At 49.3% G+C, this 25219-nt stretch overlaps 1 protein-coding gene across 17 annotated transcripts in view; it reads right to left on the bottom strand.

Moving 5' to 3' along the window:
• Window positions 1–16687: 16687 nt before the first annotated feature.
• The window catches only part of BCL2L11 (BCL2 like 11), a 41458-nt gene continuing 32926 nt past the window's right edge, over window positions 16688–25219 (bottom strand). For 11 of the 17 annotated variants that reach the window (XM_070235154.1, XM_005599828.4, XM_070235157.1 and 8 more), the window contains one exon: window positions 16688–17515. In XM_070235154.1, coding sequence (XP_070091255.1) covers window positions 17417–17515 — 99 coding nt within the window. In that variant the 3' untranslated portion in view covers window positions 16688–17416. The remainder of the gene's footprint in view (window positions 17516–25219) is intronic. The other 6 variants (XR_011425942.1, XR_011425939.1, XR_011425940.1 and 3 more) reach the window with 2 other exon arrangements.

Genomic DNA, 25219 nt, shown 5'->3' with positions numbered 1-25219 from the left:
CACTTCAAACTGGCAACACTTAAAACTGACACATGAAGAGCAGGGGAGAATATTTCAGGTAAGAAGAAGGGCATGTGCGAGACCTTTAAGTGGGAAAGAGCTTGGGTGGGAGAGGAAGGAGGAACAGAAAGAAAAGCGGTGTCTCTGGCAAGTATCCTGAGCTGAGGACGGGCGGTAGAGCTGTGCCTTCCAGGCCATGTTAAGGGTGGATTCAAGATATATTTTAGAGAACAAATCGACAAGACTTAACTGATGGCTTAGATAAGGGGAGAAGAAAGAGAGGTTTAAGTAACCTGGGGAAGGGGTGCCATTTACTAAGATGAGAGAGGCTGGGTGGAGGATGGGATAAGTCTAGAGGGAGAAATTGCACTTGCTAACGTGCTAATTTCGCAATGTCTGAGGTCTCCAGGTGGAAATGTCACTGGGCAACGGGAACTGCAAATTCCAAGGAAGCTCAAAGGAGAAGTCCAGGTTGGGGATATAGATTTAGGATCATTGGCGTAAGAATGGTGGTTAAATCCATGGGACTGCGTGGCATCACTTGGGAAGTGAGTGTGGAAAATGAAGAGGGCCCGGGGGGGTCTAAGGAAGACCAACATTCAGGGGTCAGAAAAAGGAGGACCCCACAAAGAAGGACTAGTCGCTGAAGTCAGAGGAAAACCTGGAGAGTGTTCCTTGCTAGGATTAACTGAGAGAGGAGAGTGTTTCCAGAAGGAGGGAGTGGTCAACTGGGTCAAAGGACTAAGACAAAGTCCCAGAGTGGGGCTAGACCTGGCAAGATGGGGGTCGTTGGTGACTTTGGCTGAGCAATGTCAGGAGAGCACTGGGGGCAGAGCCAGGCTGCAGTGGGTCCAGGAGTGCACAAGGTGAGAAAGTGGAAACCATCTGTGTACATCAAACTCTGGAGAAATTTGGCTCCCACAGCAAATTGAGGAATTAGAAGGTAGCTGTCAAGGGGAGGGGCTGGATACGTGAGGACTGGCGAGCATGTCTGTGTGCTGATTGCAACTGCCTGGAGAAAGGAAGGGACTGACTTGAAAGGGAGAGCTGGCACAACTGAGGAAGCGAAGTTCTTGAGTAGCTGGAGGGGACGAATCAAGAGCCCAGATGGAGAGGCTTTCCTCCATCAGCGGAGGGAGGAAGAAGCAGAAGAGGAGCCGATTTGGGCGGGTTTGTGAGTTTGGTGTTGGGAAGTGTAGGTCTCAGTGAAGCTAAGTAACGGGATCACTGGGAACTGGAGGGAAAGCACAGGGGGCAGGAGGAGGTGTGGAGGAAAGAGAAGAAAGTAGAATTGTCACCGGGAGTGGGCAGTGGACTTGAGAGAACTGTGGGGTTGCCTGGCAGTACTGAGGGCCAACGTGCAGACTGAGGCGGTGAATTTAGAGCCGAGCAGCCAGCCCTGTTGCGTGATTATCTCCAAAACAGTCAACAGCTCTGGTGCAGGCGCGAAGGTAGATGGGAGGGTTCGTCCGGGAGTGGGATTTGCCAAGGGGCTGTGACAAAAGGTGGAGTTTTTGAGGGAATTCATGTTGGAGCAATTATGAAAAGCCATGGAATAGAGGCCTGACGGGAAGGGGAGAGAAGCCAGGAGGGAGGCCTGGGGCAGGAGGAGGGGGCTCAGTACGCTGAAATTCTCAGTGAAGCCAAGGAATGGGGTGGGTGGGGAGCTCGAGCTGCAGGGCTGCGAGGGTGGGGAAAGGTGTTTGGAATCTAGATTTGAGGCTGAGGGAGATGAGGGGGTCAGGGTGTTTCTGCAGGAATGGGCCCCTGAGGAGCCCTAGGAGAGACTGACGGAGGGTTGGCCGTGACGGTGCTGCATGGTCCATCTGATTGGGTGTAGATGTCACCGAGGATGATGACAGGGGGAGGAGACGAAGGCTGTGACCAGGAGGGAGGCGTAGCCGATGGCTCTGCCATGAATTAGCTCTGAGAGCCTGCAGGCACCTGGGGTTCCCCGCAGGCTCAGCAGCACCACTGCCCAGGTTCTGCCACTTTCGAGATGAGTGACCCTGGAGACTCACTTCCTCTCTCGGCAGTTTGGTGTCTTCACTTGTAAAAATAGGGACAATAACTTGTGCCTGCCTCTTGAAGTTATTGTGAAGAGAAAAAGAGATAATTCAGACAAAGCAACTAAAACAGTGCCTGGGGCAAATTAAATTCCAATAAGTGTTAAATATCACCCCTTGTAGTGGGTTGAATTGTAGCCCCCCAAAATATAGTTTCACGTCCTAACCCCCAGAACTTGTAAATGTGATCTTATTTGGGAAAAGGGTCTTTGCATGTACTCAAGTCCAAGATCTTGAGATGAGATAGTCCTGGACTGCTCAGGAGGGTCCTAAATTCAGTGACAGATGTCCTATAAGAGACAGAAGAGGAGAAGACACAGACACATAGAGGAGAAGGCCATGTGAAGATGGAGGCAGAGATCGGAGTGAGGCAGCCACAAGCCAAGGGATGCCTGGAGCCCCAGAAGCTGGAAGAGGGAAGGAAGGATGGTCCCCCAGAGCCTTCGGAGGGAACCCAGCCTTGCCGACCCCTTGAATTTGGATTTCTGCCCTCTAGAACTGTGAACGAGTACCTTTCTGTTGTTTGAAGCCATCCCGTTTGTGGTAACGTGTTACGGCAGCCCCAGCAAACAAATATACTCCTCTTGCATCTGGGCCTCAATAATCCTCGCTTTTGGAGACTGACATGGGCATTACAGAAGAAAGTGCATGAAAATTTCAGGTACAATGAAGGTGACCAGTAAATATTGTGTCGTCTCTCCCAACTTCCACCACACCAGCACACACACACACACACACACACACACACATTCTCTTGGCATTCATGTTGCTTTGTGCTGTTGGTTATTACTTTCTTATGCATAGCATTCGCTCAGTGTATTTGTGACTCACTAAGAGATGCTGCTACCAATGATCACAGATCCACAAACGGTACAAATACACACGCATATGAGGTATGACAGGGACAAATGTCCAGAGCAGCCCCCGACATCATACAAGATGATATCGGAGAAGGGGGGAGTGGTGTGTCCTCACACTGTGGTCCGTTGTGAGGACAATGTGATGAGGAGGTTTCCCTTTATCTGCCGGCCGGCTCAGGTTCTGAAGAAGCCCGGCACAGCAATGCGGGCAGAAAGGCCGGCCCTCTTTAGGTAGCTGTAATGGGAGCTAAACTCACAGAGAAGAGCTGCGGTGGGGAAGAGGCAGCCTAGAAGAGGAAGAGTGGTTCCAGGCTGTTTGATGAATCAACACAGGTCAAGGTCTTGTCAGTTTCAAATGCTACATGACTCTGTGCTGAGAGGCTGTCACTGCTCTGCTCTCCGTCATTTTCTTCCCTCTCTGAGTCATGGGAAATGGGAATCTTACACTAAATACACCCACACTGGGTAAGACGTGCTTCCATGTTGGATATTTTCAACTGAAAAGTGTGGCAGGCTTAAGGAAAATAACTTTCAGTCACAGAAAACATGAAAAAGAAGGTTGTCGGCTTTTGGGAACACTGGTAAAGAATTCTGTCTCTCTGGAACTAGACTTTTATTTGATGTTTCTTGGAAAGAAATCATTCAACTTACTTTATATAGTCCTTCAGTTCATCAAAGGGTTCAGAGTCCGACAGAAAAAAAAGCATAAATAATCTCCAAAAATGTTGTACTCTATTTTATGAATGCTGGTTCCCTCCTTCTCCTCAGATATATTTATAAACTCTGAAAAGTGATTTCAAGGGAAAAAATGCAATCTTAGTCCAGTTTTATAACAATGCAAGTGTTTTGTTGGTCCCTAGTGGATTATTTCTAAGTCAGTGTGGCGTTATTTACACAAGTTGACACACATGACTCTCTGAGGCCAACGTCCTTTAGATTTTACATCTGCCTTCTCGGGTGTTTATGCTTTCAGAAAAGGGGGTGTGCAGCCCAAGAATGTATTCATTAAATCTAAACAGGGCTCCTGCCTGCTGTTTCCGACTCCAGGTGATAGACTTTACCTGGGGGTCCAGCCCTCCCTCCTTCCCTTGGTCTAGGCGTAATTGGCCACGTTGGCCACATATTGGGTTTCAGCCATGGGAGGCGACTGTGTCCTCTCACATCTCAGCCTGTCCATCAGTCTGTCTGTTTAAACTTTCGTGTTCCCGCTAAGCAGGTCAGTCCCATGGTTGGTCCCACATGAAGGCCACAGGGCTGCGGCCCGTGCAGACAGCAGAGAGCCTGGTCGTTTTCATGCTCTTCGAAGCTCGCCGTGAGACAAGGAACTCGGTTCTCCAGGGCTGCGTTGGCCATCTGATGGGCAAGTATTTTAAGCCCGCTTTTCTCTGGAAGGAAATTTTGAGACACTTCTGCCTGGATGCTCCCCATCTGTGTGTAATAAAAGGCCACTCGTGACGGGGTCCCACCAAGGGATGCAGCCAGGGGTCTGGAGGGAGACAGGGAGCCTCTCCCATTCCTACTCAATTTAGTACTCTCTCAACATGTCCAGGGTGCTGTGGTAGCCATGCTCTTCCCCTACATCCTTCCACAGATGTTCCTTGAGCACCTACTATGTGCTGATGCTGGGGGTGCAAGGAATGGGGCTCATACAGTCCTTGTTCTCACAGAGCATATAGCCCAGGCCTTGCCCATCACTGGATCCCCAGTGACTAGGACCTGAGTCCCTCCCTCTTGTCCCATAGCCACCCCAAGTTCCAGTGCCCCAAGCTGGGGCTCCAGGAGCGAGGGCACACCTTCCTGCACAGAGTGTAAACCAAAGGGAGGCACTGAATGGGGTGGTTGGGGAAGGCCACACTGGGAAGGCCTGGAAGAGATCTGAAGCTGGTAAAGAAGCCAGCCCTGTGGGTACCTGGGAAGAGCACTTTAGAAAGAGACAAGACGGTGATGCGGGAGTGAGCCTGGGGTATTCCAGGAAACAGCCCATATTGTTGGGATTTATTTCCCCAAAGTGTCATTTTCTTATGACTGATGAAGACGAGCCACCAAGTTTAGACAGCAACTTAATTGTCCAAAATGCACATGCCACCAGAGTTGCAAGAGGCTGCATTCATCAAGCCGTTGTCGGTCATTTGTCCTCTGGCAGAATGTATTTTTAAGAACCCTGCCTGCACCACAGCTCTGGGCAGCCGCTCTAAAGGAAGGGGTTTAGAGGAAGCCTAGGGCTCTTGGGGCCCCAGAAGGTGGGTGAGGAAGAAGGAAGGGGCCACGTGCAGCAAAAGAGGGGCCCTGAAAAGGGGAACCATTTTGCCAAAGGCTGGACTGCCTCTTAAGAAAGAAGTCTGTAACTGAATAGGCCCAGTGTCCTCACCGCTCTTTTAAGTGACAAAAAGTACAAATCATGGTCAAGCAGCCAAGAACAGACTTGGGCTTTCATAAAAGATGCTTTGCCACAGAATCCTGCTCAGACCCGTCCCAGGGTCCTGTGTTGGGTGCCTCCTACGTGCCAGACACCATGGTTGGCCCTGCTGACCCAGAGGGATGCTGCCTTGACCCTTACAGTCCAGAGGCCAGAGAGACACATTTGTGAATGTAATTATTAAAATCCCCTGATGGGCTTGAGAGCACTTACCTGCAAACAAACAGAACACCGGCCCCCAGAAGGGAGCCTGAGTCAGGCAGAGAGTCACCTGCGAGCCTGGCTGGTCTGAACCCCCACCAGCCTGGGTGGGCAGCAGGGAGTCCTGCCCTGGGAGGCACTTGGAGGAGCCAAGGCTGTGCCCATGGAGGCTGGCCCAGAGGCAGTTTCTGGGCGGGCTGACCCAGCATCCTTGCATATCACTGAGCAAGTACAAGTTGACGTTCCCTTTGAAGAGCTCCTTTTCCAACTGGGGCCAATGTGGGTTGCGATCTGTTCCTCAGAGCAAGTGACCATGTGCCCTGTAAGTACTCAGTCCTGAACACATACCCTTAGGGCCTGTTGTGTGTGCATTCTGCCCTTGCTTTTCAGGGGACCGTGATACCTTCCCCCTGATTCTGAGAGCCCCTCACACGCCACGCCCACCCAAGCTGTGGAAGGCTGGGGTCAAGTGTGCTGCGATTCACATCTTCATTTCTTAGCTGTTCCACACACCGATTCGGTACCACCTCTGCTCCTGCGGAGCGCAGCTGGCAGCCCCTCCTCCCATCTCTGACCTCGCTGAGCCCCTTGGGTCTGTCAGTGGAGGCTCCGTCCTACCTGAGGAGTGACCAGGCTCTCCCCGGGCACACAGCCTGGGGCTGCCTCACCTCCGCCTTGCCACGGCCTTGGCCCTGGGCCCTCCGGCCCACTCTGTCCTCCCACTCACCTCAAATTTGGCAGGAGGTGTGGCTGCCTGTGCCAGGGCGAATTGGCAGAGGGAAACCGAAATAAGAACTGAACATTTTGCAACTACAACAAAAATTTAAACAAACAGAAAGCCCCTTCTTGAGTGTTGTCCTTCAGTGCATTCTCCCCAGGGGGAGGCACTTGATCCAACGATGCTGCCGCCGGTCCCACGGTTTCTAGAGTCCTCCGGTGGAGTCCTGAGTCAGCTGATTTGGTGGCTCCCAAGCCCTGCCACACACTGGAGTCACTTAGGGAGCTTTAAAAAATACTACATTGGAGCCCCACCGGAGTTTTGAAGAGGTGGATCCTGGAGGGAGGTATTTCATAAAAGCCCTCTGAGGGGGTCTAACATCCTCCAGGACTGAAGACCCCCTTCCCGTGCGACTGTCCGGCCCATGTTCAACAGATACTCTGTGCAGATCTTGAGGGTGGCATTGTCTGTCCTCCATATCCTACGATTAAAGACCCCATTTCCTCAGGCAGTGTTTCATAAGAAAGGGTTTCATTAAAGTAAGTGCCTAAATATCTGTGCTTCAGCCTTTCTTCAATCGGCCAATGGTCTGCAGTCCAACCAGCCGGGATTACTTTCCAAAACCCAACATTTTCCCTCTAAAATGAATTGATAACACTCTTTCTGGAGAAGCCCTGAGTTGAGTTGGCAGGTCAACAAAACAGATCTCCCCAGCCCCTGCCCAACCTATTTCTCCCCTACCCTGTTCCTCTTCTCAGGAAGTCCCACCCCTACCCAATCGCTCTGGCCAGAGTCCTCAGTTAGGATCCTCCCGTCCTTCTGTTCTCCCTCCCTCCACATTGGTTGGGGCGGGGGGGGGGGGGGGGGTCTCGTCTCCTCTTCTTCTAGAGCCTCTCTCCTTCTGTCCAGGTCTCCGTCCTCCAGGGAGCACTCCTGTCCCCTCTGCCTATGCTTATGCTGGCTGCCATCCTCTAGGCACAGCCACAGGGTCTTAAATTTTTAACTTTTTATTTTGACATAAAGTCGGACTTACAAAAAGCTTGCAAAATAGTATAAACAATTTCCTTAGCCATCACCCACATTCCCCAAATGTTGACATTTTGCCACATTTGCTTTATCCTTCTCGCACGCTCCCAAGATACAACACACATGTATGCACATTAGATGTTTTTCTGAATGTTTAAGAGTAAATTTCAGACATGCAATGCCCCTCACCCCTAAATGCATCAGCGTGCGTCTCCTCAAGGTAAGGACCCCTCCTACATAACCATACTTCAGTGATCAAAATCAGGAAATGGACCTTGATGCAACACTATTATCTAATCTACATATTTTATTCAGATTTTACCACTTGTCCCCATCATGTCCCTTATAGCAAAAGAAAATCCCAGATCATATATCACATTCAGTTGCCATGTCGCTTCAGTCTCCTTTGGTCTGGAATTCAGAGGAATCTTTCTAAAATAATTGGTATCAGATGATGTTGGTTCTGTGACGAGAGCCCGCCACGGCCCCGTGAATTTAGAGGGAGCCCAGTTTCTCGGGCATGGCCTCTGGGCCCTGCAGCCCAGCCCCCGCTGCTCAAGCCCCTTGCCCCCAGTTGCTCCCTATGGCACTTGTTCCAGCCTCCTTACCACCTGGCCTTCACATCTCTGGTCCCTGTCTGGACTCCTCCAGCTCTTGGCCGGCAGCTCCTTGCACATCCTGAGGTCCCAGAGGACAGGTCATCCTTGCAGTAGCTCCGCCACCAGACCTGCTCCAGCACACTCGGCCTTGTTTCTTTCCTTCACTTTTCGAAGTCTGTTCACCTGCTCACCGGATTTTCTTATGTCCCTCCCCCACTACTGAATACAAGCCCCATGGGGCAGGGGCCTCGGCAGCCTCCTTCACGCTGAGTCCTGAGCACTTGGAATAAATTGTGCCTGACTCACAGTAGACGTTCAATAAACATTTGTTGAATGAGTGAATAAATGAACGAATGCATGCAAGTTTTTTCAGACTATGTGGGTCAAAAACAATAAAATCCTTTCACCTACACTTAAATGGGAGAAAGATTTTATAGCAGCTGACTGAAGAAGAAAAAAATGTTTTTTCCCGGGATAGCTTTTGTCATCCAACGACCCAGGACGCTTTGGCACACGGCTCTCCTCCTTCAACAGTCCAGATGTCAAGGTAATAGAATTGATTTACTTTTTAAGAAAATATGCCAGATCTTCTAGATCCAGGGCTTTTTGTGTCAGGCTTCTCAGCAGAAATAAGTGACACATAGTGACGTGAAGGTCATGGTTGAGTAACATGGGGAAGAGTTTCTGACAGGGCCAGAGGCTGCTTGGAACCCACTCAAGGAGCAAAGCTGGCTCCCTTCCCTGTTAGAAGGGCCTTGAGAGGCCCCTGAGCACCCTTGGGAGACCCCAGCCAGATCCCCAGCCTCTCCTCACGCCTCTGCAGAGACGGCTCCTGGCCCGGGGCCCATGGAGCAAGAGGACAGGTCAGGGATGGGCCTGGGCCTTGGGCAGGCAGGACCGAATGGCTCTCTCTTGATGTTGGACAGGTTCTGCCTCTTCATCAGGGAGATGAAGCCTCAGCTTTAGACATGTGTCAAGCAAGCCGTACACTGTTTCACCGTAATTGTATCTCCATGACATGTTTTAAAAAGAGAAAAGAAGAAAACGGGAGCAGCCCCAGCTCTCCAAGAGGGCGGCAGCTATCAAGGATGGCCAGCCCAAGCCCCCAGGGAGCCCTGTCCTGACTGGTCTTCTACAGGTTTCACTGGACAATCGGGTGGATGGGGTCACTGGACAACCTGAACCCCCAATCCTGTCCGGGTCTGGCACCCCAGGGGTGTGCACCAGGATAAGACAAGCAAAAGGAACATTTGTACAGCTGGGGCTCTGGGCTCAGATGCAGGGTAAGATCCCAGGGCTGCCTGGTATAAGGGACAGGATGCTGAGGGCTGGGAAGGCTCTGGGCTGGACCATCTCCCTGTTGCGGGTTTAGGGAGCAAAGTTCAGGGGCTACATGTGAATGGGGGTGAGCGGGTCCTGCTCTCCATGAATACACACCAAGCCCTCCCCAACTGATCTCCCTCTACCTTCCTAGCGGGGAGACCACCCCCATGGGCTCTGTGACCCCTTTGCTCCCTCACCCTAGCACTGGGATGCTCCCATTCAAATGCCTTAAACATGAACAAATGCCTGCAAGCTGCTCCTCCCCAGTGATGGAGTGAATAGGGTCAGCGGGCAGAAGGAGGGGACCACACCTTCCCTCAGACAGAGGCCTCATCTTATGGGGCAATTGGCAGCAGTCAGCAGGCTCAGGCAATACCCAGAACTATCGGGACAACCCACATGTCAACAGGAGGCCCTGGGGCCAGGTCACCAAGAGGTGAGGAGGTCTGAGGCAGGAAGTGCAGGATTAGGGCCCCCACAGTGGTAAAGCTGAGAGGCCCTGGTGGCTGGAGATGCAAGTGGGCCCTGGGGCCTATGGGATTTCCCCACCCCTCTTCTGAATTCGTATTGTTTATAGAGAACTCCTTACAACCTTCTTATTCAGTCCTTCCTGACAGGTAGGCATGAGTCAGCGCTTATGGCTGCCAGCAACAGAAACCGACCCTGGCTAACTTAGCACAAAGAGAACTTCCCGGAGGGGCAGGTGCTGAGCTCTCAGAACAAACAGGAAGCTGGGGGCCCAGGCACCGGCCTGCTAGTGGCTGGGCAGCCAGGCACTGTGGCCAGGCAATGCCAACATCTCCTGCAGCCTCCAGAATGCCGCCCTCCCACTGGCCCCTCCTCACCTCCCTTGCTCCAGATTCAGAGACCTGGGAAAGAGCGTTGGGTCGGCCAAGCTTAGGCCATGGGCCTGTCCTCAGCTGTACCGGGGGCAGGGAAAGTTTCAAAGGCAGAAGTGGAAGCACACAAAGGAATATTGTGGTGGAGATAAGAAGGGAGAATGGGTGGGTGGGATGCTGGATAACCCCATCCTCTCCTAGAGAAAAGCTAATGAGAAATGTGCAGGATATATGAAAAGAAAAGTCAAGCGTGCTACAGGCATCAAAAAACAAGCCTAACAGATGGATGAAAATACTGTCCACCTTGAAAACATCTTGGAAAAATGGCAGTTCTCCCCTAAATCAATATAGTCATTGTCATCCCAAACAAGACCCCCAAAGAACTTTCTAAGAAGCTTAAACTGATTCAAAAAGGTACATGAAAGACAAGATGTAGCATGGCCATGACAATCTTGAAAGATAAGGAGAAGAACTTCAAAACATATTGCAAAACTACAGTAATTAGCATAATGTGGATCAAACAAAAAGATCAATGGAAAAAGGAAGAGGTGAGAAACAGAACCATATGTACAGATTTTGGTGGATGTCAGAACGCCATTTCAGGCTAGTGGGGAAAAGAAGGTGGTCTTAGCAGTGTATGGGGGAAAAATAAAGTCAGATTCATATGCATATCATTAAAGAAGAAATGCCAGGTGGATTAAAGATGAAAAACCAAACTGTAGGGTTATACAAATAAAAAATAAGAAAACATACTTAAAACTTTGGCATAGGGAAGGGCTCTTAAAACAGAAACTACAGAAACCTACTTAAGATTGATAAATCTGACTTCTAAAATGGTGACAACTACATCAAGTACACCACAAGCAGTTAAAAGACATGCAGAGGAAGAAAATGCATGTTCACAAAAAGATTCAGAGCAGCTTTATTCATCCGGGCCCCAAACTGAAAGAGCTCAGGTGTTCGATAAGACGACAATGGACAAAGTGTAGTCTGTTCAAACAATAGAATACTACTCAGCAATAAAAAGGGAAATTACTGATGATTGTAACATGGTTCTCAAAAACATTATGCTACGCAAAAAAGAAAGCAGACACAAAAGACCACATACTGCATGATCCCATTCCAACTATATGGCAAGACTAACATATGGCAGAAAAAATCAAATCAGAACAGAGGTCACACCTGGGGGAAGAAGGGGAGGCATTGCCTCAGAAGGAGCACGAGGGAACTTTCTGGAGTGATGCTGATGCTCATCTTGATAAGAGTTTGGGCAACAGCTGCATCCTTGGTCAAAACTCAGCAATGGACACTTAAGATGTGTATGTTTTATTGTGTGTAAATTGTATCCCAAAAGAAAAAATTTACAAAAAATTAATGAACTCTGAATGCTATGCATGCTGAAGTATTTAGGGATAAGGGTGCTGATGACTATGATTTACTTTGACATTCGTCACACAGTAAGATAGATTAGTGGATAGATAAATGATTAACGGATGGATTAATGGATAGATATATGATAAAGCAAGTACAGATTTAAAATGTAGAATCTAGATAGTGGCTATATGGGTGTTCTCTGTAAAATTCTTTTAATTTCTCTGTATGTTTGAAAATCTTAAAATGTTGGGTAAAAAAAGATAAGCAACAGACTATAGGAAACATATTTCCAACATATAACAGATTTTTACTCAAAATCTATAGCTAGTTATCAGTAGGAAAAAGGAAAAACCCAGTTGAAATTACAAGCAAAGGTCTTTAGAAAAAAGGCAGATGCCAACAATATCTGAAAAGACCATCCTGCTTGGAAATAGAAAAATTTGCATTCGACTAATATCACCCCTCACCCTGTGGGCTGGTGGCAAAGTTGTACCCTTGGCAGTGTCCAAGGTGGGTGGGCATCCTCTGCGGCTGCTGGTGTGTGAACCGGACAGCCAGTTTGGCAGCATCTGCAAGCGTCTGCTGAAGTTGATAGCCCACCTCCCTGCCACACCACCAGGCAGCTCTCCTGCATGCTGGTGAGGGGGCACCAGGCGGTCCTGGGCGGCACTGAGGAGGCAGAAATGCCACAAGCAGGACACCAGGTGATGAGATCTTATACTCGTGTGCACTTGACGCCGTGGTCAGAATGAAGTGGAGTCACCACAGAAAGATGTATGACCTACTGCTAAGTCAGAACCACATACTGAGTTACAGCATTTATAGAAACAGCAAAGCCCCTGTGCATGCACGCGCACACACACTGCAGAGAAAGGGGGGTCTGGACAAAGCTGAACTCTCCATTCAGTGATGAAGGAGGTTGGCGGATGGGGGCCAGAACAACTTGATTTGAAATAAATGTATACATACACAGATACCTATGCACGCATATATATAATATACATCTAAGACCATGTTCATGTATTGCTTACCTAATTAAAATGTAAAGCATTAACAAAATACCAGTTTGAAACAAATCTGAGCCAGTCTTTAACTTTCTCAAGACTTATTTCAGAGTAAAAGTGGCAAATTATGAATTTAGGATTTCATAAGCTGTATCCCCAAGTCAGGCTTTAATTTCTCTCAGCCACGCCTAAACCAGCCCACCTGCCTGCGCAGCACAGGGCCACGGAAACTCAACCGGCCCTTTGTAAGGTGGCTGTGATCAAGTTCACAGGCAGGGCTCCAGGCACTTATTGACAATTCCTCAGCTCTGAGCAGGCCCTGCAGACAAGCCCTTTCTACTAGAGTCAAACCAGGCTTCCCATCTTTGGGTTTTTCTTCCAACTCTGAGACGAGGGAAGATGGCAGGGTACCTGCTGTAATCGCTAATCAATACAGTTCAGAGCCGCCACCTAATACCCCCCTCTCCCAGGTGTTGAGTCATATCTGGCTACGTGGGCAGATAACCATGCTGTCGGTCTCGCCAGCCACTTCAAAACTTTAAAGAGTGGTTTGCTTTTAAGTAGACTACACAGAACTGTCTTCAAGGGAGAGTTCACGAAATCTACACGTGGGTAATGCCTTTCTCTGTGACTGATCAACGGCAGGGCTGTGGGCGTGTGTACAGTCATGTATCATTTCAGCTGCTCCTCCATTACTTTGTGAAAGCGATCAAATCAAACAGCTCAGCAGAACTAGTTCAAAGTTTTATTTATATAAAATTCATTAAGAACATAAAAGATTGAGTTTCTTAAAAAAAAAAAATCTGCAGTTATTTACAGCAGTATTGCACAAGTAAAGTGGCAATTACCCTGTCAAAATTCATCAGTGCAAACACAAGTAAGCCAGGAAAACCATGGTACAGATGCTACATATGCTGGGTCCTAGGAACCGAATTAGTGAAGGGTCAGTACAGACAGATCAGTGCTGTTCATGAATGAGTACCTGATGAGACCTAATACAGTAACTAGTGGTCACAGAACCTGGATCAAACAAAGAGGGCTTCCGAAGTCTGAAATTCCCAAATAAAAGTAGTCAAAGTACTTAGCTGGGAGGTTGAGGAAGCTTCTCACCCACAATGCCTTTCGGAGAACAGGAGTAACCCCAGCTGGTTCAGCGTCACGTGTGGACACATCCCTGCACACACACATGCGTGCAATGGACACACGCAGGCACCAGGCTAACTCAGCAGGGATGACAGAACCACCTCCGCGGAACCACTCGGAAGTCTCTCTAAAGCTTCCACATCTTAACACCCAGTCCAGCGGGGCCCCCAACCTCTCTCGAAGGTGATGGAGAAGCGGCAGGAGGGCATCAACCTGAAGAAGCAGGCTGATCAACTGCAGGGACCAAAAGGTTCAGGGCCGGGGGGCGGTACAATTAGCTCCTGAAGACAGCCAATGTAATTCAGTCCACACCTCACAGCACAGGGAGCCACACAGCATGTGGGGGAAACTCACCTCCTCACCAGTTGCCCACAAGGCGCTGGTGGCATGAGGTGGTCCCGAAGTCGCTCTCTCAGAAGGAGCCTCACATGCCACCTGTGCCTTCATCCTGCCTGGCCCTCGCCCTGAACACCCTCAGGTGGCACCTCCAGAAGGGGCTCGTTTTATTTCTCTGAACACTGAGTTGTCGGGGATAAATTTTCAATGGAAAAAAATCCGTCCCAACTGCCGACAATACGTTTTTTGAAAAAAAAAAAAAAAGATACGGCCTGGAGTTAATATAATTTGCTTCCATGAGAAATTAGCTGTTTTGGAACAAATAGAAAGTCACTGGGTGTTTCCTAGAGTAGAATTTTGTAGCCTGCCAGATTTACAGCCTCTTGTTGGAAGTCTAAACAAAAATTTCATCCTAAAGACAGGTAAGGCCCAAGAATTTAAACTTATTTGACCAGAAATCAAAGCTGGAGGGCCACCCTGGGGAGACCACGCAGCCTGCACAGGGCTGACCAGTCACCACCTCAGAGCGAAAGCCACGAATGGGACAGCGAGGGGTGGGGCCAAGGAGGTCAACACTTTCCCAACATAAGACATTAAATAAGCAGGAAATAAATATACAACATTTCTACAAGTTACAGCATTATGAAACAGTAGGACACATTACACAGGAAAAGAATCTACAATATTTACAATCCTCAATTCTGAAAAAGTTTCGTAAAAACTGATTTTGACTCATTTAGGCTGTACAAAATTTTACAAGAAGAGTAAAGGGAACACAATTGCACAAAGACATTTGGCTCAGTTGATAAGTAAAATATGACTTTCTAATCTAATAAATAGTCAAAATATATACAACATTAAGAAGGGGAAACAGGAGAAGGTTGTATTCTACTGTATACACTTTTTTTTTCTAAGAAGGAATTTTTACCTGGTTTCTCCACAACCGAAAAAAAGTTCCTCATAAACTCTTTTCCAGGCAGGAGTACAGGTAACTTGAAGAATCAGTCATGAAGTTATTTTGTGTAGGTTTATTGCATTTCTGTGATAAATCACAGGACACTTTCTACAAACCTCACGTGACAAGAGGTGGTCAAGGCACAAAACCCGCATTAAGTTTTCAAAAGGGATCTAGTTATTTTTTCTCTACAAAAAAATAAAAGAAATAAACAATAAAAAGGAAAAGGTATACCCCGGCAGGTATACTTTTCAAAGGGAGGCATCTTGATAAACAGAGATATACAGTACAGAGACATCCAGTCATCTTAAATCCTGGTGCAACATCCCGTTGTTTAATACTTCTACAGTCCACAGAGCCTCTCATTTCCTCACGAGCTGCTTCCACGGCCAGCCTGCGGGCCCGGAGGCCGCCAAGCCAGAGGTAAACTTGCGCATGTGGCGAGCACACAGCCCTCCGACCGGGGCTGCGTGCTGTGCTCCCGGGGAGCCGCAGGACTGAAGAAACAGAGTAAAGTGCTCCAGTCAGAGAGACTGGCACAAGAGTATGGAGATCCTGGGCGAGGGCGTGCCCAGAACCAAATACGTCTTTGGTGTGTGTGCCCAGCAGGTCCCTGGCTGCCATTCTAACACCACCCCACAACCGTATGGACTTGATGACCCTACCAAGCGGTTCGAGACACCTCAAGGACACAAGCTGAGACTCAACACAGCTTTAAAAATATTCAAGACCCCAAGAAGATATCTGGGGAAAGGAACATTTTAAAAAAAGGAAGACTATTTGGAATCAAATATCTCTACCTAAAGGAAGAAGTGTATTTGCAATATATATATATATATATATATAATATATTTATAGAAAATTAGGAACATACAAATGAATGGATTTTCCCACTTAATTTAATAATGTGAAAACACTGGTCCTGGATGGGCCCAAAGCAAATACAATAGTTGTTGAAACTGTTGACTCGTTTGAAAAGTCACATATTTCTTTTAAAAAGCCATTGAGGGATCTGAAGTTTCAACAACTGTGAGAGACGGGGTTCACAGGATGCTCTCCGCCTCCCCTCTCACTGCAGCCTGCTCTCTCTCTCTTTCTCCGGTCTCCCCGGTTGTTTAACTGCCTCTGAAATGACTGACCAACTCCTGGACTTCCCACGCCCTACAATCCTCACAGGCAGGTGTGGAGAAGATCCCGACAGAAGCGGATGCACGAAGGGTGCCTCATAAAATCCTATTGTCCCAAGAGAAATGGAGAAGGAAAACAGATGTCTGCCAGAAGGCTGAGGGACCATTCCAGACTTGCACCCACTGGAGTTTTTCTACGGTCCTGCTGAAGGCAGAATTAAGCCTCAGGTGGATTTATAAGAGTCTGAACCAAGCATCAGGCATCAAAGGCCAGATGAAGGCTGAGTTGGATGAAACGCCAGGATGCCCAGGAAACAGCTGTTCAGCTGCAAGTGGCACGTCATGATCCAGGACCTTGTGCTCAGAGAGCACCCTGTGACTAAGGGAGAGCCTGAACTGGGAGAAGCCAACAGCACAAAGGGGCATAAGACTTTCTTATTCCTGCTGTTACCTCTTCAGAGCACTTCTAAAAGACAAGCCCGTCAAAAAGAAATGAACCAACACCGAGAACTTCCCAGTTAGTAAGCTACCAACAGACACACCAACTGAGCCGAGTACGATGCAGGCAGATACTAACTCTCGTTCTGATCCAACTGCATTTTATCGCGAAAACGCACTGGACCAACTTGTGCATCAGCATCCGGACAGACCAGAGGACCATCACAAGGAACGTAAGGAAAAACACACAGAGAGTCTGCAATTTTGCCACAGATGCAATTGAATTAAGGAGGTAAGTAACTATTTACACACGGGAGTGGCACACCAATGCAGGATGAACTCCCTTCATCAGTTCACTTCATAACAACTTTTTTTGGTATTAATAATGATAAAATAGAAGGTCAAAGAGATGACGGTAGGGAAGGGAGGGGCCACATCGTACGTCTCCCATTTAACAATTCTGTACAGTAATCTCTAAAAATAAACTAAGGCAGCTTTATAAATTAGCTGGCTCAGTTTCCACTGCAGAGTTTACATAATCCTCTGAGAATAGGCAATAGGTTCTTAAATTTTTAGTACAAAAATCATTCACAAGCTGGTTAAAAAGTTTCCATTTCCTTTTTGAAAAACCTGTTCTTATTAAAGAAGGTGGAAAAAAACCCACACTGCATGTAAACACCATTCTTGCATAAAATCCTGCTCCGAAGAACCATGATTTGTACAATTTTTTTTTTTTAAAAAAGAATCCTCCCTCATTTACATTCACAACAAACTTCCATCAGAAATTCTGCCACGTGGCAAGGAACAGAAAGGTGGAGTCCACACGCAGCTCGGCGTCTTCGGGGGCGTGTCACCCGGCCCCTCTGCACGCCCTCTCCAGAAAAGACCGCAGGCCGCATGGCAAGGGCACCGACAGACTGTGCTGCTGGGGCTTGTCGGTTTCAACAAGCGAAATGTCTGCACGCATCTCGGCTCCACATGGAGCCTGTCGTCACTGCAGTCTCCGTACCAGGCGGATGATGTAACGTAACAGTCGCAAGATGATCATTTGGGGGTGGGCTTCAGCTGCTTGGTGATGATTCAAAACGACCTGAAACAACACAGGAAGAAAGCTTCTTAGTTTCTCAGCCCTAATTTTTTAGCGGGTATAGGGCGGTGAGGGATGCCCTTATTTTAGTGAACACCAATCTCATCTTGACAGCTACGGAAGGCCTCTCTTAAAGAGCGCTGTGTCATTGAAGCACCAATTTTTCCCTGAGACCGGGAAGGGAAGTTCTTTCCATTTCCCCTGCAAAGGAAGATGTCACTACAGAAAGAGCAAGCATGCCAAATGATTTCCCTCTTCTTAAAACAAAAATAAAGCAACGAAAGAATGTTTGGAAAATTCAAAGAGAATCCCTGAATCTCAGTTTGCCCCTCTAAAAACCACGTATTCATTTTACAGGTGATGTCACCATGGCCAGAACTGCCTTGATCAAGAAACGCATCAACCACTGGAAAACAAATATCCAATTGCCTCGGTGCAGGTGCTGGAGAAAAGCCATCCCAAGTCACCGGAGTTGGCGTCCCGTGGGAAGAGGTGGGGTAGAAGGGACAGAAGAGACGAAAAAATGAACTGGGTAAATGTGAAGTAACTATCCTACTACCCAGGTTATTGACATTCAAATATGTTTCAGACTCCCCCAAGGATGAATTTCTGGTAGCCATAATTTACTTGAGAAACCAGTGATTTGGGGTAATTTGCGCTACGAAGCTAAAGAAAGAGGAGCACTGATGCGCCACTGCACCTCTGGCTGTCGGCAGGTGGCTCCGCTGGATACAGCTGTCGCCTCAGTGCCGTGTGCACAGTCAGGCACAGGCAGAGTCAACCCCCACCCCCCGCCCCCTGGCGTGGGGAGCACAGAGCGATTCAAAACAAAGGAGGCCTCTTCACCAGTGGCCACCCCATGTCATGACGAGCTGAGCAACTGTTCAAAGGAAACTGCTAGGTTCTTTAAAGGTCTCAGAGGTGCTCAGGGGTGCCCAGCCTCGAGTTCCAATCCATCTTGGAGGCGAGTAAGTGCAGGGTGTGAATTCAGAGCAGCCAAAGGTGGGAAGAGAGCACAACTGCCTTCACACCGGGGGCTACAGGCCGTTCCAGGGTGCGGGTCTGGAAGGGAAACTTGGCCATTCCCTTCATGAGCACCCACACCCGACACTGGCTCCCTGCTCTGTCTGGAGCGCTCCACAAACCCACTTCTTGTGGTGGGGGAGGCTTCCCACGCGCCGCCATGGGACCCCTGGCCACGAGTCAGGCCGAGAACAGTGTCCCCTCTCAGATCCAAACATGCCCCCAGTCGCCAGCTGCGAGGTGTGCTCCCTGCCCGAGACTGTTTACATGAGCTCTCCAGCGCTCGTCGGACTGAATGGGATGGTGATAAGGCCCCGGCATTTCCCTTTCTCCTTCCATAACCAGACTGGAGGAAATCGGCCTTCTGTAAGCGATTCCTGCAGAGGCCCTCCGAAACCACAGGCTGCGATTTTTATCTGTTTTACACACAAGATTGCTTTGTTTTGATTTAACTTTCAAAATTACTTTGCTTTGTGAGAATAATTTAGGGGAAGGTTAATTTTAGTTTAGACTTATGTTAATAGGTTGAAAGAGGCTTATTCAAAATAAAACCACGGCTTACTAAAATGAAGAAAAGTGTATGCAAGGCTGGGCTAAGCGATCAGCTCAACGTGAGACGACTCATGCCAGCTAGGTGTCAATGCCAGCCTCAATGTGACCAGAGAACAGGGTCAAAATGACACCAACGAGGGGACTGGGTCATATCAGGGACAGAACCCAACTTCTTACACTTAGCTAACTTCATATTCCAGAACTGACAGCGTCTGAGAGGAGAAATCTCCCACTTATCCTTTGAGGACAGCATGGATAACAGTGGCTGTGACTGTGAATAAGTAAAAGTTGAATCACGAGAGATGTCTTCTCAAGTCTTCCGGAGTTCTGCTTTCATCTCAAATGTAAAGGATACAGAGGTATTCAAAGAAAGCTGCGGAGGGGAAGGGAGGGCGAAGGCAGGAAATTTTGGCAAGAGGACCACCCAACCCCTGACAAATGAGAAGATGCCGCAACATCTCAGCGAGCGGGGACACCGGGATGCCTGCCCTCTCAGACAGCCGCGTGACACTTGGCACATGCTTTGAAGCCGGCCAACAATTGCTTTTGGACAACATTCAACAGAGGAAGCCATTACCACTGATTCCAAGAGCCGTGCCAGCCCAGAAAACCCTTGACAGCTGGCACATACGGCTGAAGCTGCTCCTGGCTCAGAGCGCACAGCCCCTACCTCAGACACAGCTGGAGGACGCGCAACTCCTGCTTCCGCCAGACTCCCAGCCCTCTAACACCTGCAGCCACACAACCCGCTCGCTTACGGGAGTCATGGAGCACACAGGATGGCCCCGAGACGCTAAAGTGGGGCAGGTGGCACGGGAGCCTTGGCCAGCTGACGATGCCCAACCAGGCCCCAGCCAGCAGCATCCTGCAGCCACGTGGGCCCGGCCAGCATGAGATGTTGGGCTTCTGGCCTCCAGGGCTGTGAAGAATACATTTCTGTTGTTGAAGTCCTCCTGCGTGGGGCAGCTTGTGATGCAGCCCCAGCAACTAATCTACCCTCTCATGCCTAACTATCATTCTTGGTCCTTCGTCCTTTCAGTGAAAAGCAACACTTCTTAGATCAGAGTTGCGGTAATGCTGTTTTAGTCTAAGTCATAGAAATACTTTAGAAAGAGATATTATACAGTTACCTCTTTTGCTCACACACACACACACACACACTCACAGGTGCCTGAGTGTAGGACTCCATCCTGTTGGGTATTTTCATCTGCATGGTCAGGATCAGGAACTGCATTATTTGGGGTAACTGACTTTCACGCCATCCCATGTGTCCAGAAGATGACTCCTTCGACTCTCAGCTTTGCGCCTCCCTCCAGGAAATAACTAACAGCTCAGGCTCGTCTCCGGGAGAGGGGCTCCCGCACCCCTGCACCTGCCCGCACACAGGGGCGCCGACTTCGAAGCATGTGTCCTCATCCACCAGGTCTCACGGGCACTGAGTGCGGAGCAGCAGTGCAGAGCCCATCCGAAGGTGGGTGTGGGCACTGCCATCAGTGAGGACAGCCCATCAGACAGCACTCCAATGGGACCAGGAGGGAAGCACGCACAGGTGCCCACCTCACAGATGGAAAAATACTCCACACTCCAGCGCAATCCTGGGTCTACATCAAAACGGAGTCAAGATGGGAGGGTCCTTCCCATTGAAAGAGAAACGTGACAGCACCTCCTTCTGTGGAGCTTACACTTGGTAAGGGACAGGGCAATACAAATAAACACGATCATATGGCAAAGGCAATACAGGGGTAAACAAAAGGACAGAGACAGAAGCATCTGCCAGAGAAGCAGGTCGGGGGCCGGGAGAGCCTGGGCAGGGAGCACAGAGCTAACCCCCAAGCCATGTCCCCAGGGAGGAAGAGTTCCTTGGAGGGAGAAAGAAGGACATCCCAGGAAGAGAGACAATGTGGGTGAGGCAGGAGGCTCAACGGGCACGCACTGGGGAAGGAGCAGGCAGATCAGTAAAAACAGGAGTTAGATGGTGCCTAAGTATTTAATTTCTCATAATAAACCAGAACGAAAAACGATGCCAAATTCCAGGATCATTCTCTCGAAGAACAGTCCCTTAAAAGTGGGAGGATGGGGGAGTGAAGTTCTCCAAGTTTCCTGCGGATAGACTTAGGTCCTTTTCTTTGACGATATGAAGAATGTCCCTGGAGACAGTGTGGAGAGCATTCGGCAGGGAGCGCCTCCAGCATTCCGTCCCTGGAGCCCACTCAACAGGGGCCCACCTGGGCCGCAATGTGGCGGGGGGGTGCCTGGGGATGCCCAGGAGCACTGTCCAGGCTGACCTGCAGCCAGGAAGACTGTGTGCAGTGGGGATGGGGCGCTGTAAGCCACTGCAGCCCAGCGACACCGGGCATGGGGATGGAGCTGTGGGCCAGGCCACCTGCCTCTGCAGCAGCCAAGACGAAGGAGGGTGGGTGGACACAGCACTAGCCGCCACCGAGGCCTCGGCACCAGGCGGACCATCTTCAAGTTACATCCCAAGTAACACGTCCCAAATTACACTGGGACAATCAATCAAGTATAGGGAATTTAATTACATTTTAATGCCAAAATCATCACAGAAAAACATGCTCTCTTGCCCAATCTAGGGAAGCAGGTGTGTGGGAAACAAAAGAGGCCTTGACCCCAGAGTGCCCTGGGGAACTGGTCAGGTTGACCACCACGCACCTGCCCAGGCCAGCTTTAGATCTGGCTTCACTCTCCCGCAGAGACACGGGCCGGCTCGGAAACGCTGCCCAAGACACCCTAGGCCTTCAGACTTTGTGCGCCCTAGCCTGGGGACGAGAAGAACCACCCACTGCCACCCATTGGCACATTTTTGCAGTCTTCACAACAACCCATGCAGCTCTCCCCTCTGTGTCCCAGCTGAGGTCACAGACCAAGCGTGTAGACCGAGAACTGAGCACCACCAGTGATCCGAACGACTCAGCCCAGACCTCAGCACAGCACAGAGCACAAGGCCAGCGACCCGTGCGCCAGGGGCAGGGCCAAACCCCACAGGGCCAAATGACTCAGTAAGTACAAGACACACCTACACTCAGCATTACTCGAGGGGGTTCACCCTAAAGACACACAGATGTTATAGTGCAATAAAAACAAAAGCTGAGAGAGATCAGAAACGACATCAAGCCAGAGACTTATCCTGGGGACCAGGGCGGAGATTTGCTGCAAGAGAGCTGCAGTGTAGCCAAGCTTCCTGGCAGTCAAAGTAACAAGGGGAACATGACACCATCTTCATCATCATATCAAAGAGAACTCAATACCAAATTCTGGGAGACAAACCCAACAGCAAGGTATACCTACAGAACTCTGAGACTCAGAGCAATTTTTTCCTTGATCAGAACTCCTTTCTTACAGAATTTCAACACTGAATGCCTGAGATGTCCTGAACTTTTTTTTTTTTTTTTTGAGGAAGATTAGCCCTGAGCTAACTACTGCCAGTCCTCCTCTTTTTGCTGAGGAAGCCTGACTCTGAGCTAACATCCGTGCCCATCTTCCTCTAGTTTATACGTGGGACGCCTACCACAGCATGGCTACCAAGCAGTGCCATGTCCGCACCCGGGATCCGAACCAGCGAACCCCGGGCCGCCCAGAGGCGGAACGTGCGAACTTAACCGCTGCGCCACCGGGCAGGCCCCCTGAACTTTTTTTTCTGGTAAGAGATCTATCTTTAAGTGGGAAACAAAGGGGACTGAATTCTAGACTGCGAGACCAGGAAGAACCCTGACAACAAGGGAACCTCTGCTCCTGTTCCGGCAAGTGTGTCCCGATGGGGGCTCTTCCCCCAGGGGCTGTCACAGCATCTACTGGGACAGTGCTGACTGTTGCCATAATCAAAGGTGACAGGGTGGGGCAGGGGAAGGAGAGTGGCCCCCGTGATTCCAGTGAAGACCCCCTCTACCCATTCACAACCCATCAATCTAAACAGTGTGTGAAATGACAAATGAGTGAGACAAAGGTCAGACAAAAAGGGCCCGTGATGAGCACAACGTGGAGACCTCTATGAAGATCTGGTCTCTCTCCACGAGGGTTCGTCATCCACCACCGTTCTCAGGTGTGAGACTCACGCTGCTGGGGCTGCGGTGCGGCCCAAAGACCAAGTTCACTTTCTATTTATCACCAGGGCAACACAGGCATTTGCATAGCTTGTGCCTAACACGCTTTGATGTCAACACAGCTGTGGAGAGGGCACCAGGGGAGCCCCTCCACCGGATGTGGTGCTCCCACACAAAAACCAGGAGCCAAGCTACCCGAGCCCAGGCTGACCGGCCACGATGATGACGTGTTCGAAGGTCACGGAAAAACTACGTTTGCACGAATCCAACTTGCCTCCTATTTTTGATGCATCCTTTCAAAGAAACTGTAACCGTTACGGCTTTTCATAGGACAAATAACCACTTTTCCAGCTACCCTCCAGTCGGACACACCTCTTCCTGGTGGATCTCTAACTCGCTGGGCCCCAGAGCCCACAGTGGCTGAAGTGAAGAGCCCTGTGAGTGTCGCTGCACTACGGCCAACCCCAGAGGAGCCAGGGATGGTTCCGACACCTCCTATGTGAGGCATCATAAGATGAAAAAGCAGATTCAGAGCAAGAACACACTGTTCCGAAATGCCCCAGCTTCAGAAAAATGCTAATGAGACGTAAGGCACTTTAACCACAACTCAGACCTTCTGCTTCGGTTCAGCTGGGAGAAGTCTAGCGAAGGATGATGCGAGAGGCTTATTATTTTCCTACGTCTGCAGAAGGGCCAAGCCTCGCCTTGTGTGCATCTTCATTTCCTCCTCAAGAGATTAAAAAAACCCCGCTCAGACCTCTCTGAAGTCCCCTTCAGGCACCTGCATCTCCAAATGGTTACGTGCTAATGGCCTACGGTCCCAGCACGGCAAGGCAGCCATGCAGGTGGACCCACCTGCCACAGATGGGTGGAGCACTCACAGACAGTGTGAACACACACAGCCACAGTCAGCTCGATGTCCACCCAGCCATTTAAACACACACCAGTGCCTCAATGTCAGCCCACATTTGCGTACAGCCAGACAGACACTGCAGGCGTCAGCAGGGTCAAAGGCACGACCTGCTGTTTAACAAGCAGAGCCCTTAAAAGATAGAGAGGGGAACAAAGTTACTGGCATCTTTCTCTCTCAATTTTGAAGACCAATTGGAAATGCTTCAATTATAGTTCAAGGTGAGAGAAAAGAGAACGATGGTGACGAGGGATGTCAGCATTTCCTAGCTCCATCTATCAATGTTTTAATCTTCACGACACCCCTAAGAGAGAGACCGAAAATGGGGCTCCTGAAGCTTAAGGGATGGAGGCAGGGTTTGAGGTCTGACCCCCAAAGTCCCTGCCTTTGTCCACAAGCTGTGTTTTCCTACAAGATCACACTCATCCTCAACAAGCCATGGAAAGCCCTCATTCAGGAAGCCTGCCGTCCACAGTCGCCGTCTCCAGCGAGATAATCGGAACCACATGCTCTCTCGAAGGTCTCAAGGAAAGACAAAGAGCCGACGTCATAAAAAGGCGCCGACTCTTCCATCACAGGGGCTCCAGCGTCTCCATCAGGGGTGTCGCTGCCACGCCATCTTGTCATTGTTCTCGTGGGATGGAAACGGTGTGGCCTGAGACGGGTGTGGAAGGCTCAAAACCAAAACACCCAACTGCCCCGTCCACCTCCAGAGGATACGTTCACCTCACCTGAAAACGGAATCCCCAGTAAATGGCAGGCACCAATTGATTCCCCTACTCACAGCTGTTTTTGCTATCAAAACTGTCACTCTACAAACACACAGGAGTCAAGTGTGGGGCGGCTCACCGTTTCATGAGATGGGTCTCATTTTAAGTGAGTATCTGCTATGCAGATTTTTCATTATTCTTTTCTCAGACAGTAACAGAAAGCAGCTTATTTTATTAAACTCCAACATTCAGTTAATGAAGGCCTCAAAAGAATGCTATCTGAGAATACCCTCTCTGGGTCTATGTTCAGTTTATGCTATTACCAAACAAGCTGTAATTTGGACCTCTCCCTTGCACATTATCTACAGAAGAATATCATTTATAAAAGCAAGAGTCAGACGGCACAGGGAATTCCCTCATTATGAAAGACAACACACAAAGATCTCAAGTTAAT

The sequence above is a fragment of the Equus caballus genome, chromosome 15 (assembly GCF_041296265.1).
Source record: "Equus caballus isolate H_3958 breed thoroughbred chromosome 15, TB-T2T, whole genome shotgun sequence".
NCBI classification, from domain to species: domain Eukaryota; kingdom Metazoa; phylum Chordata; class Mammalia; order Perissodactyla; family Equidae; genus Equus; species Equus caballus.
The sequence above is the reverse complement of the archived record's forward strand: the minus strand, read 5'-3'. Positions and strand labels throughout refer to the sequence as shown.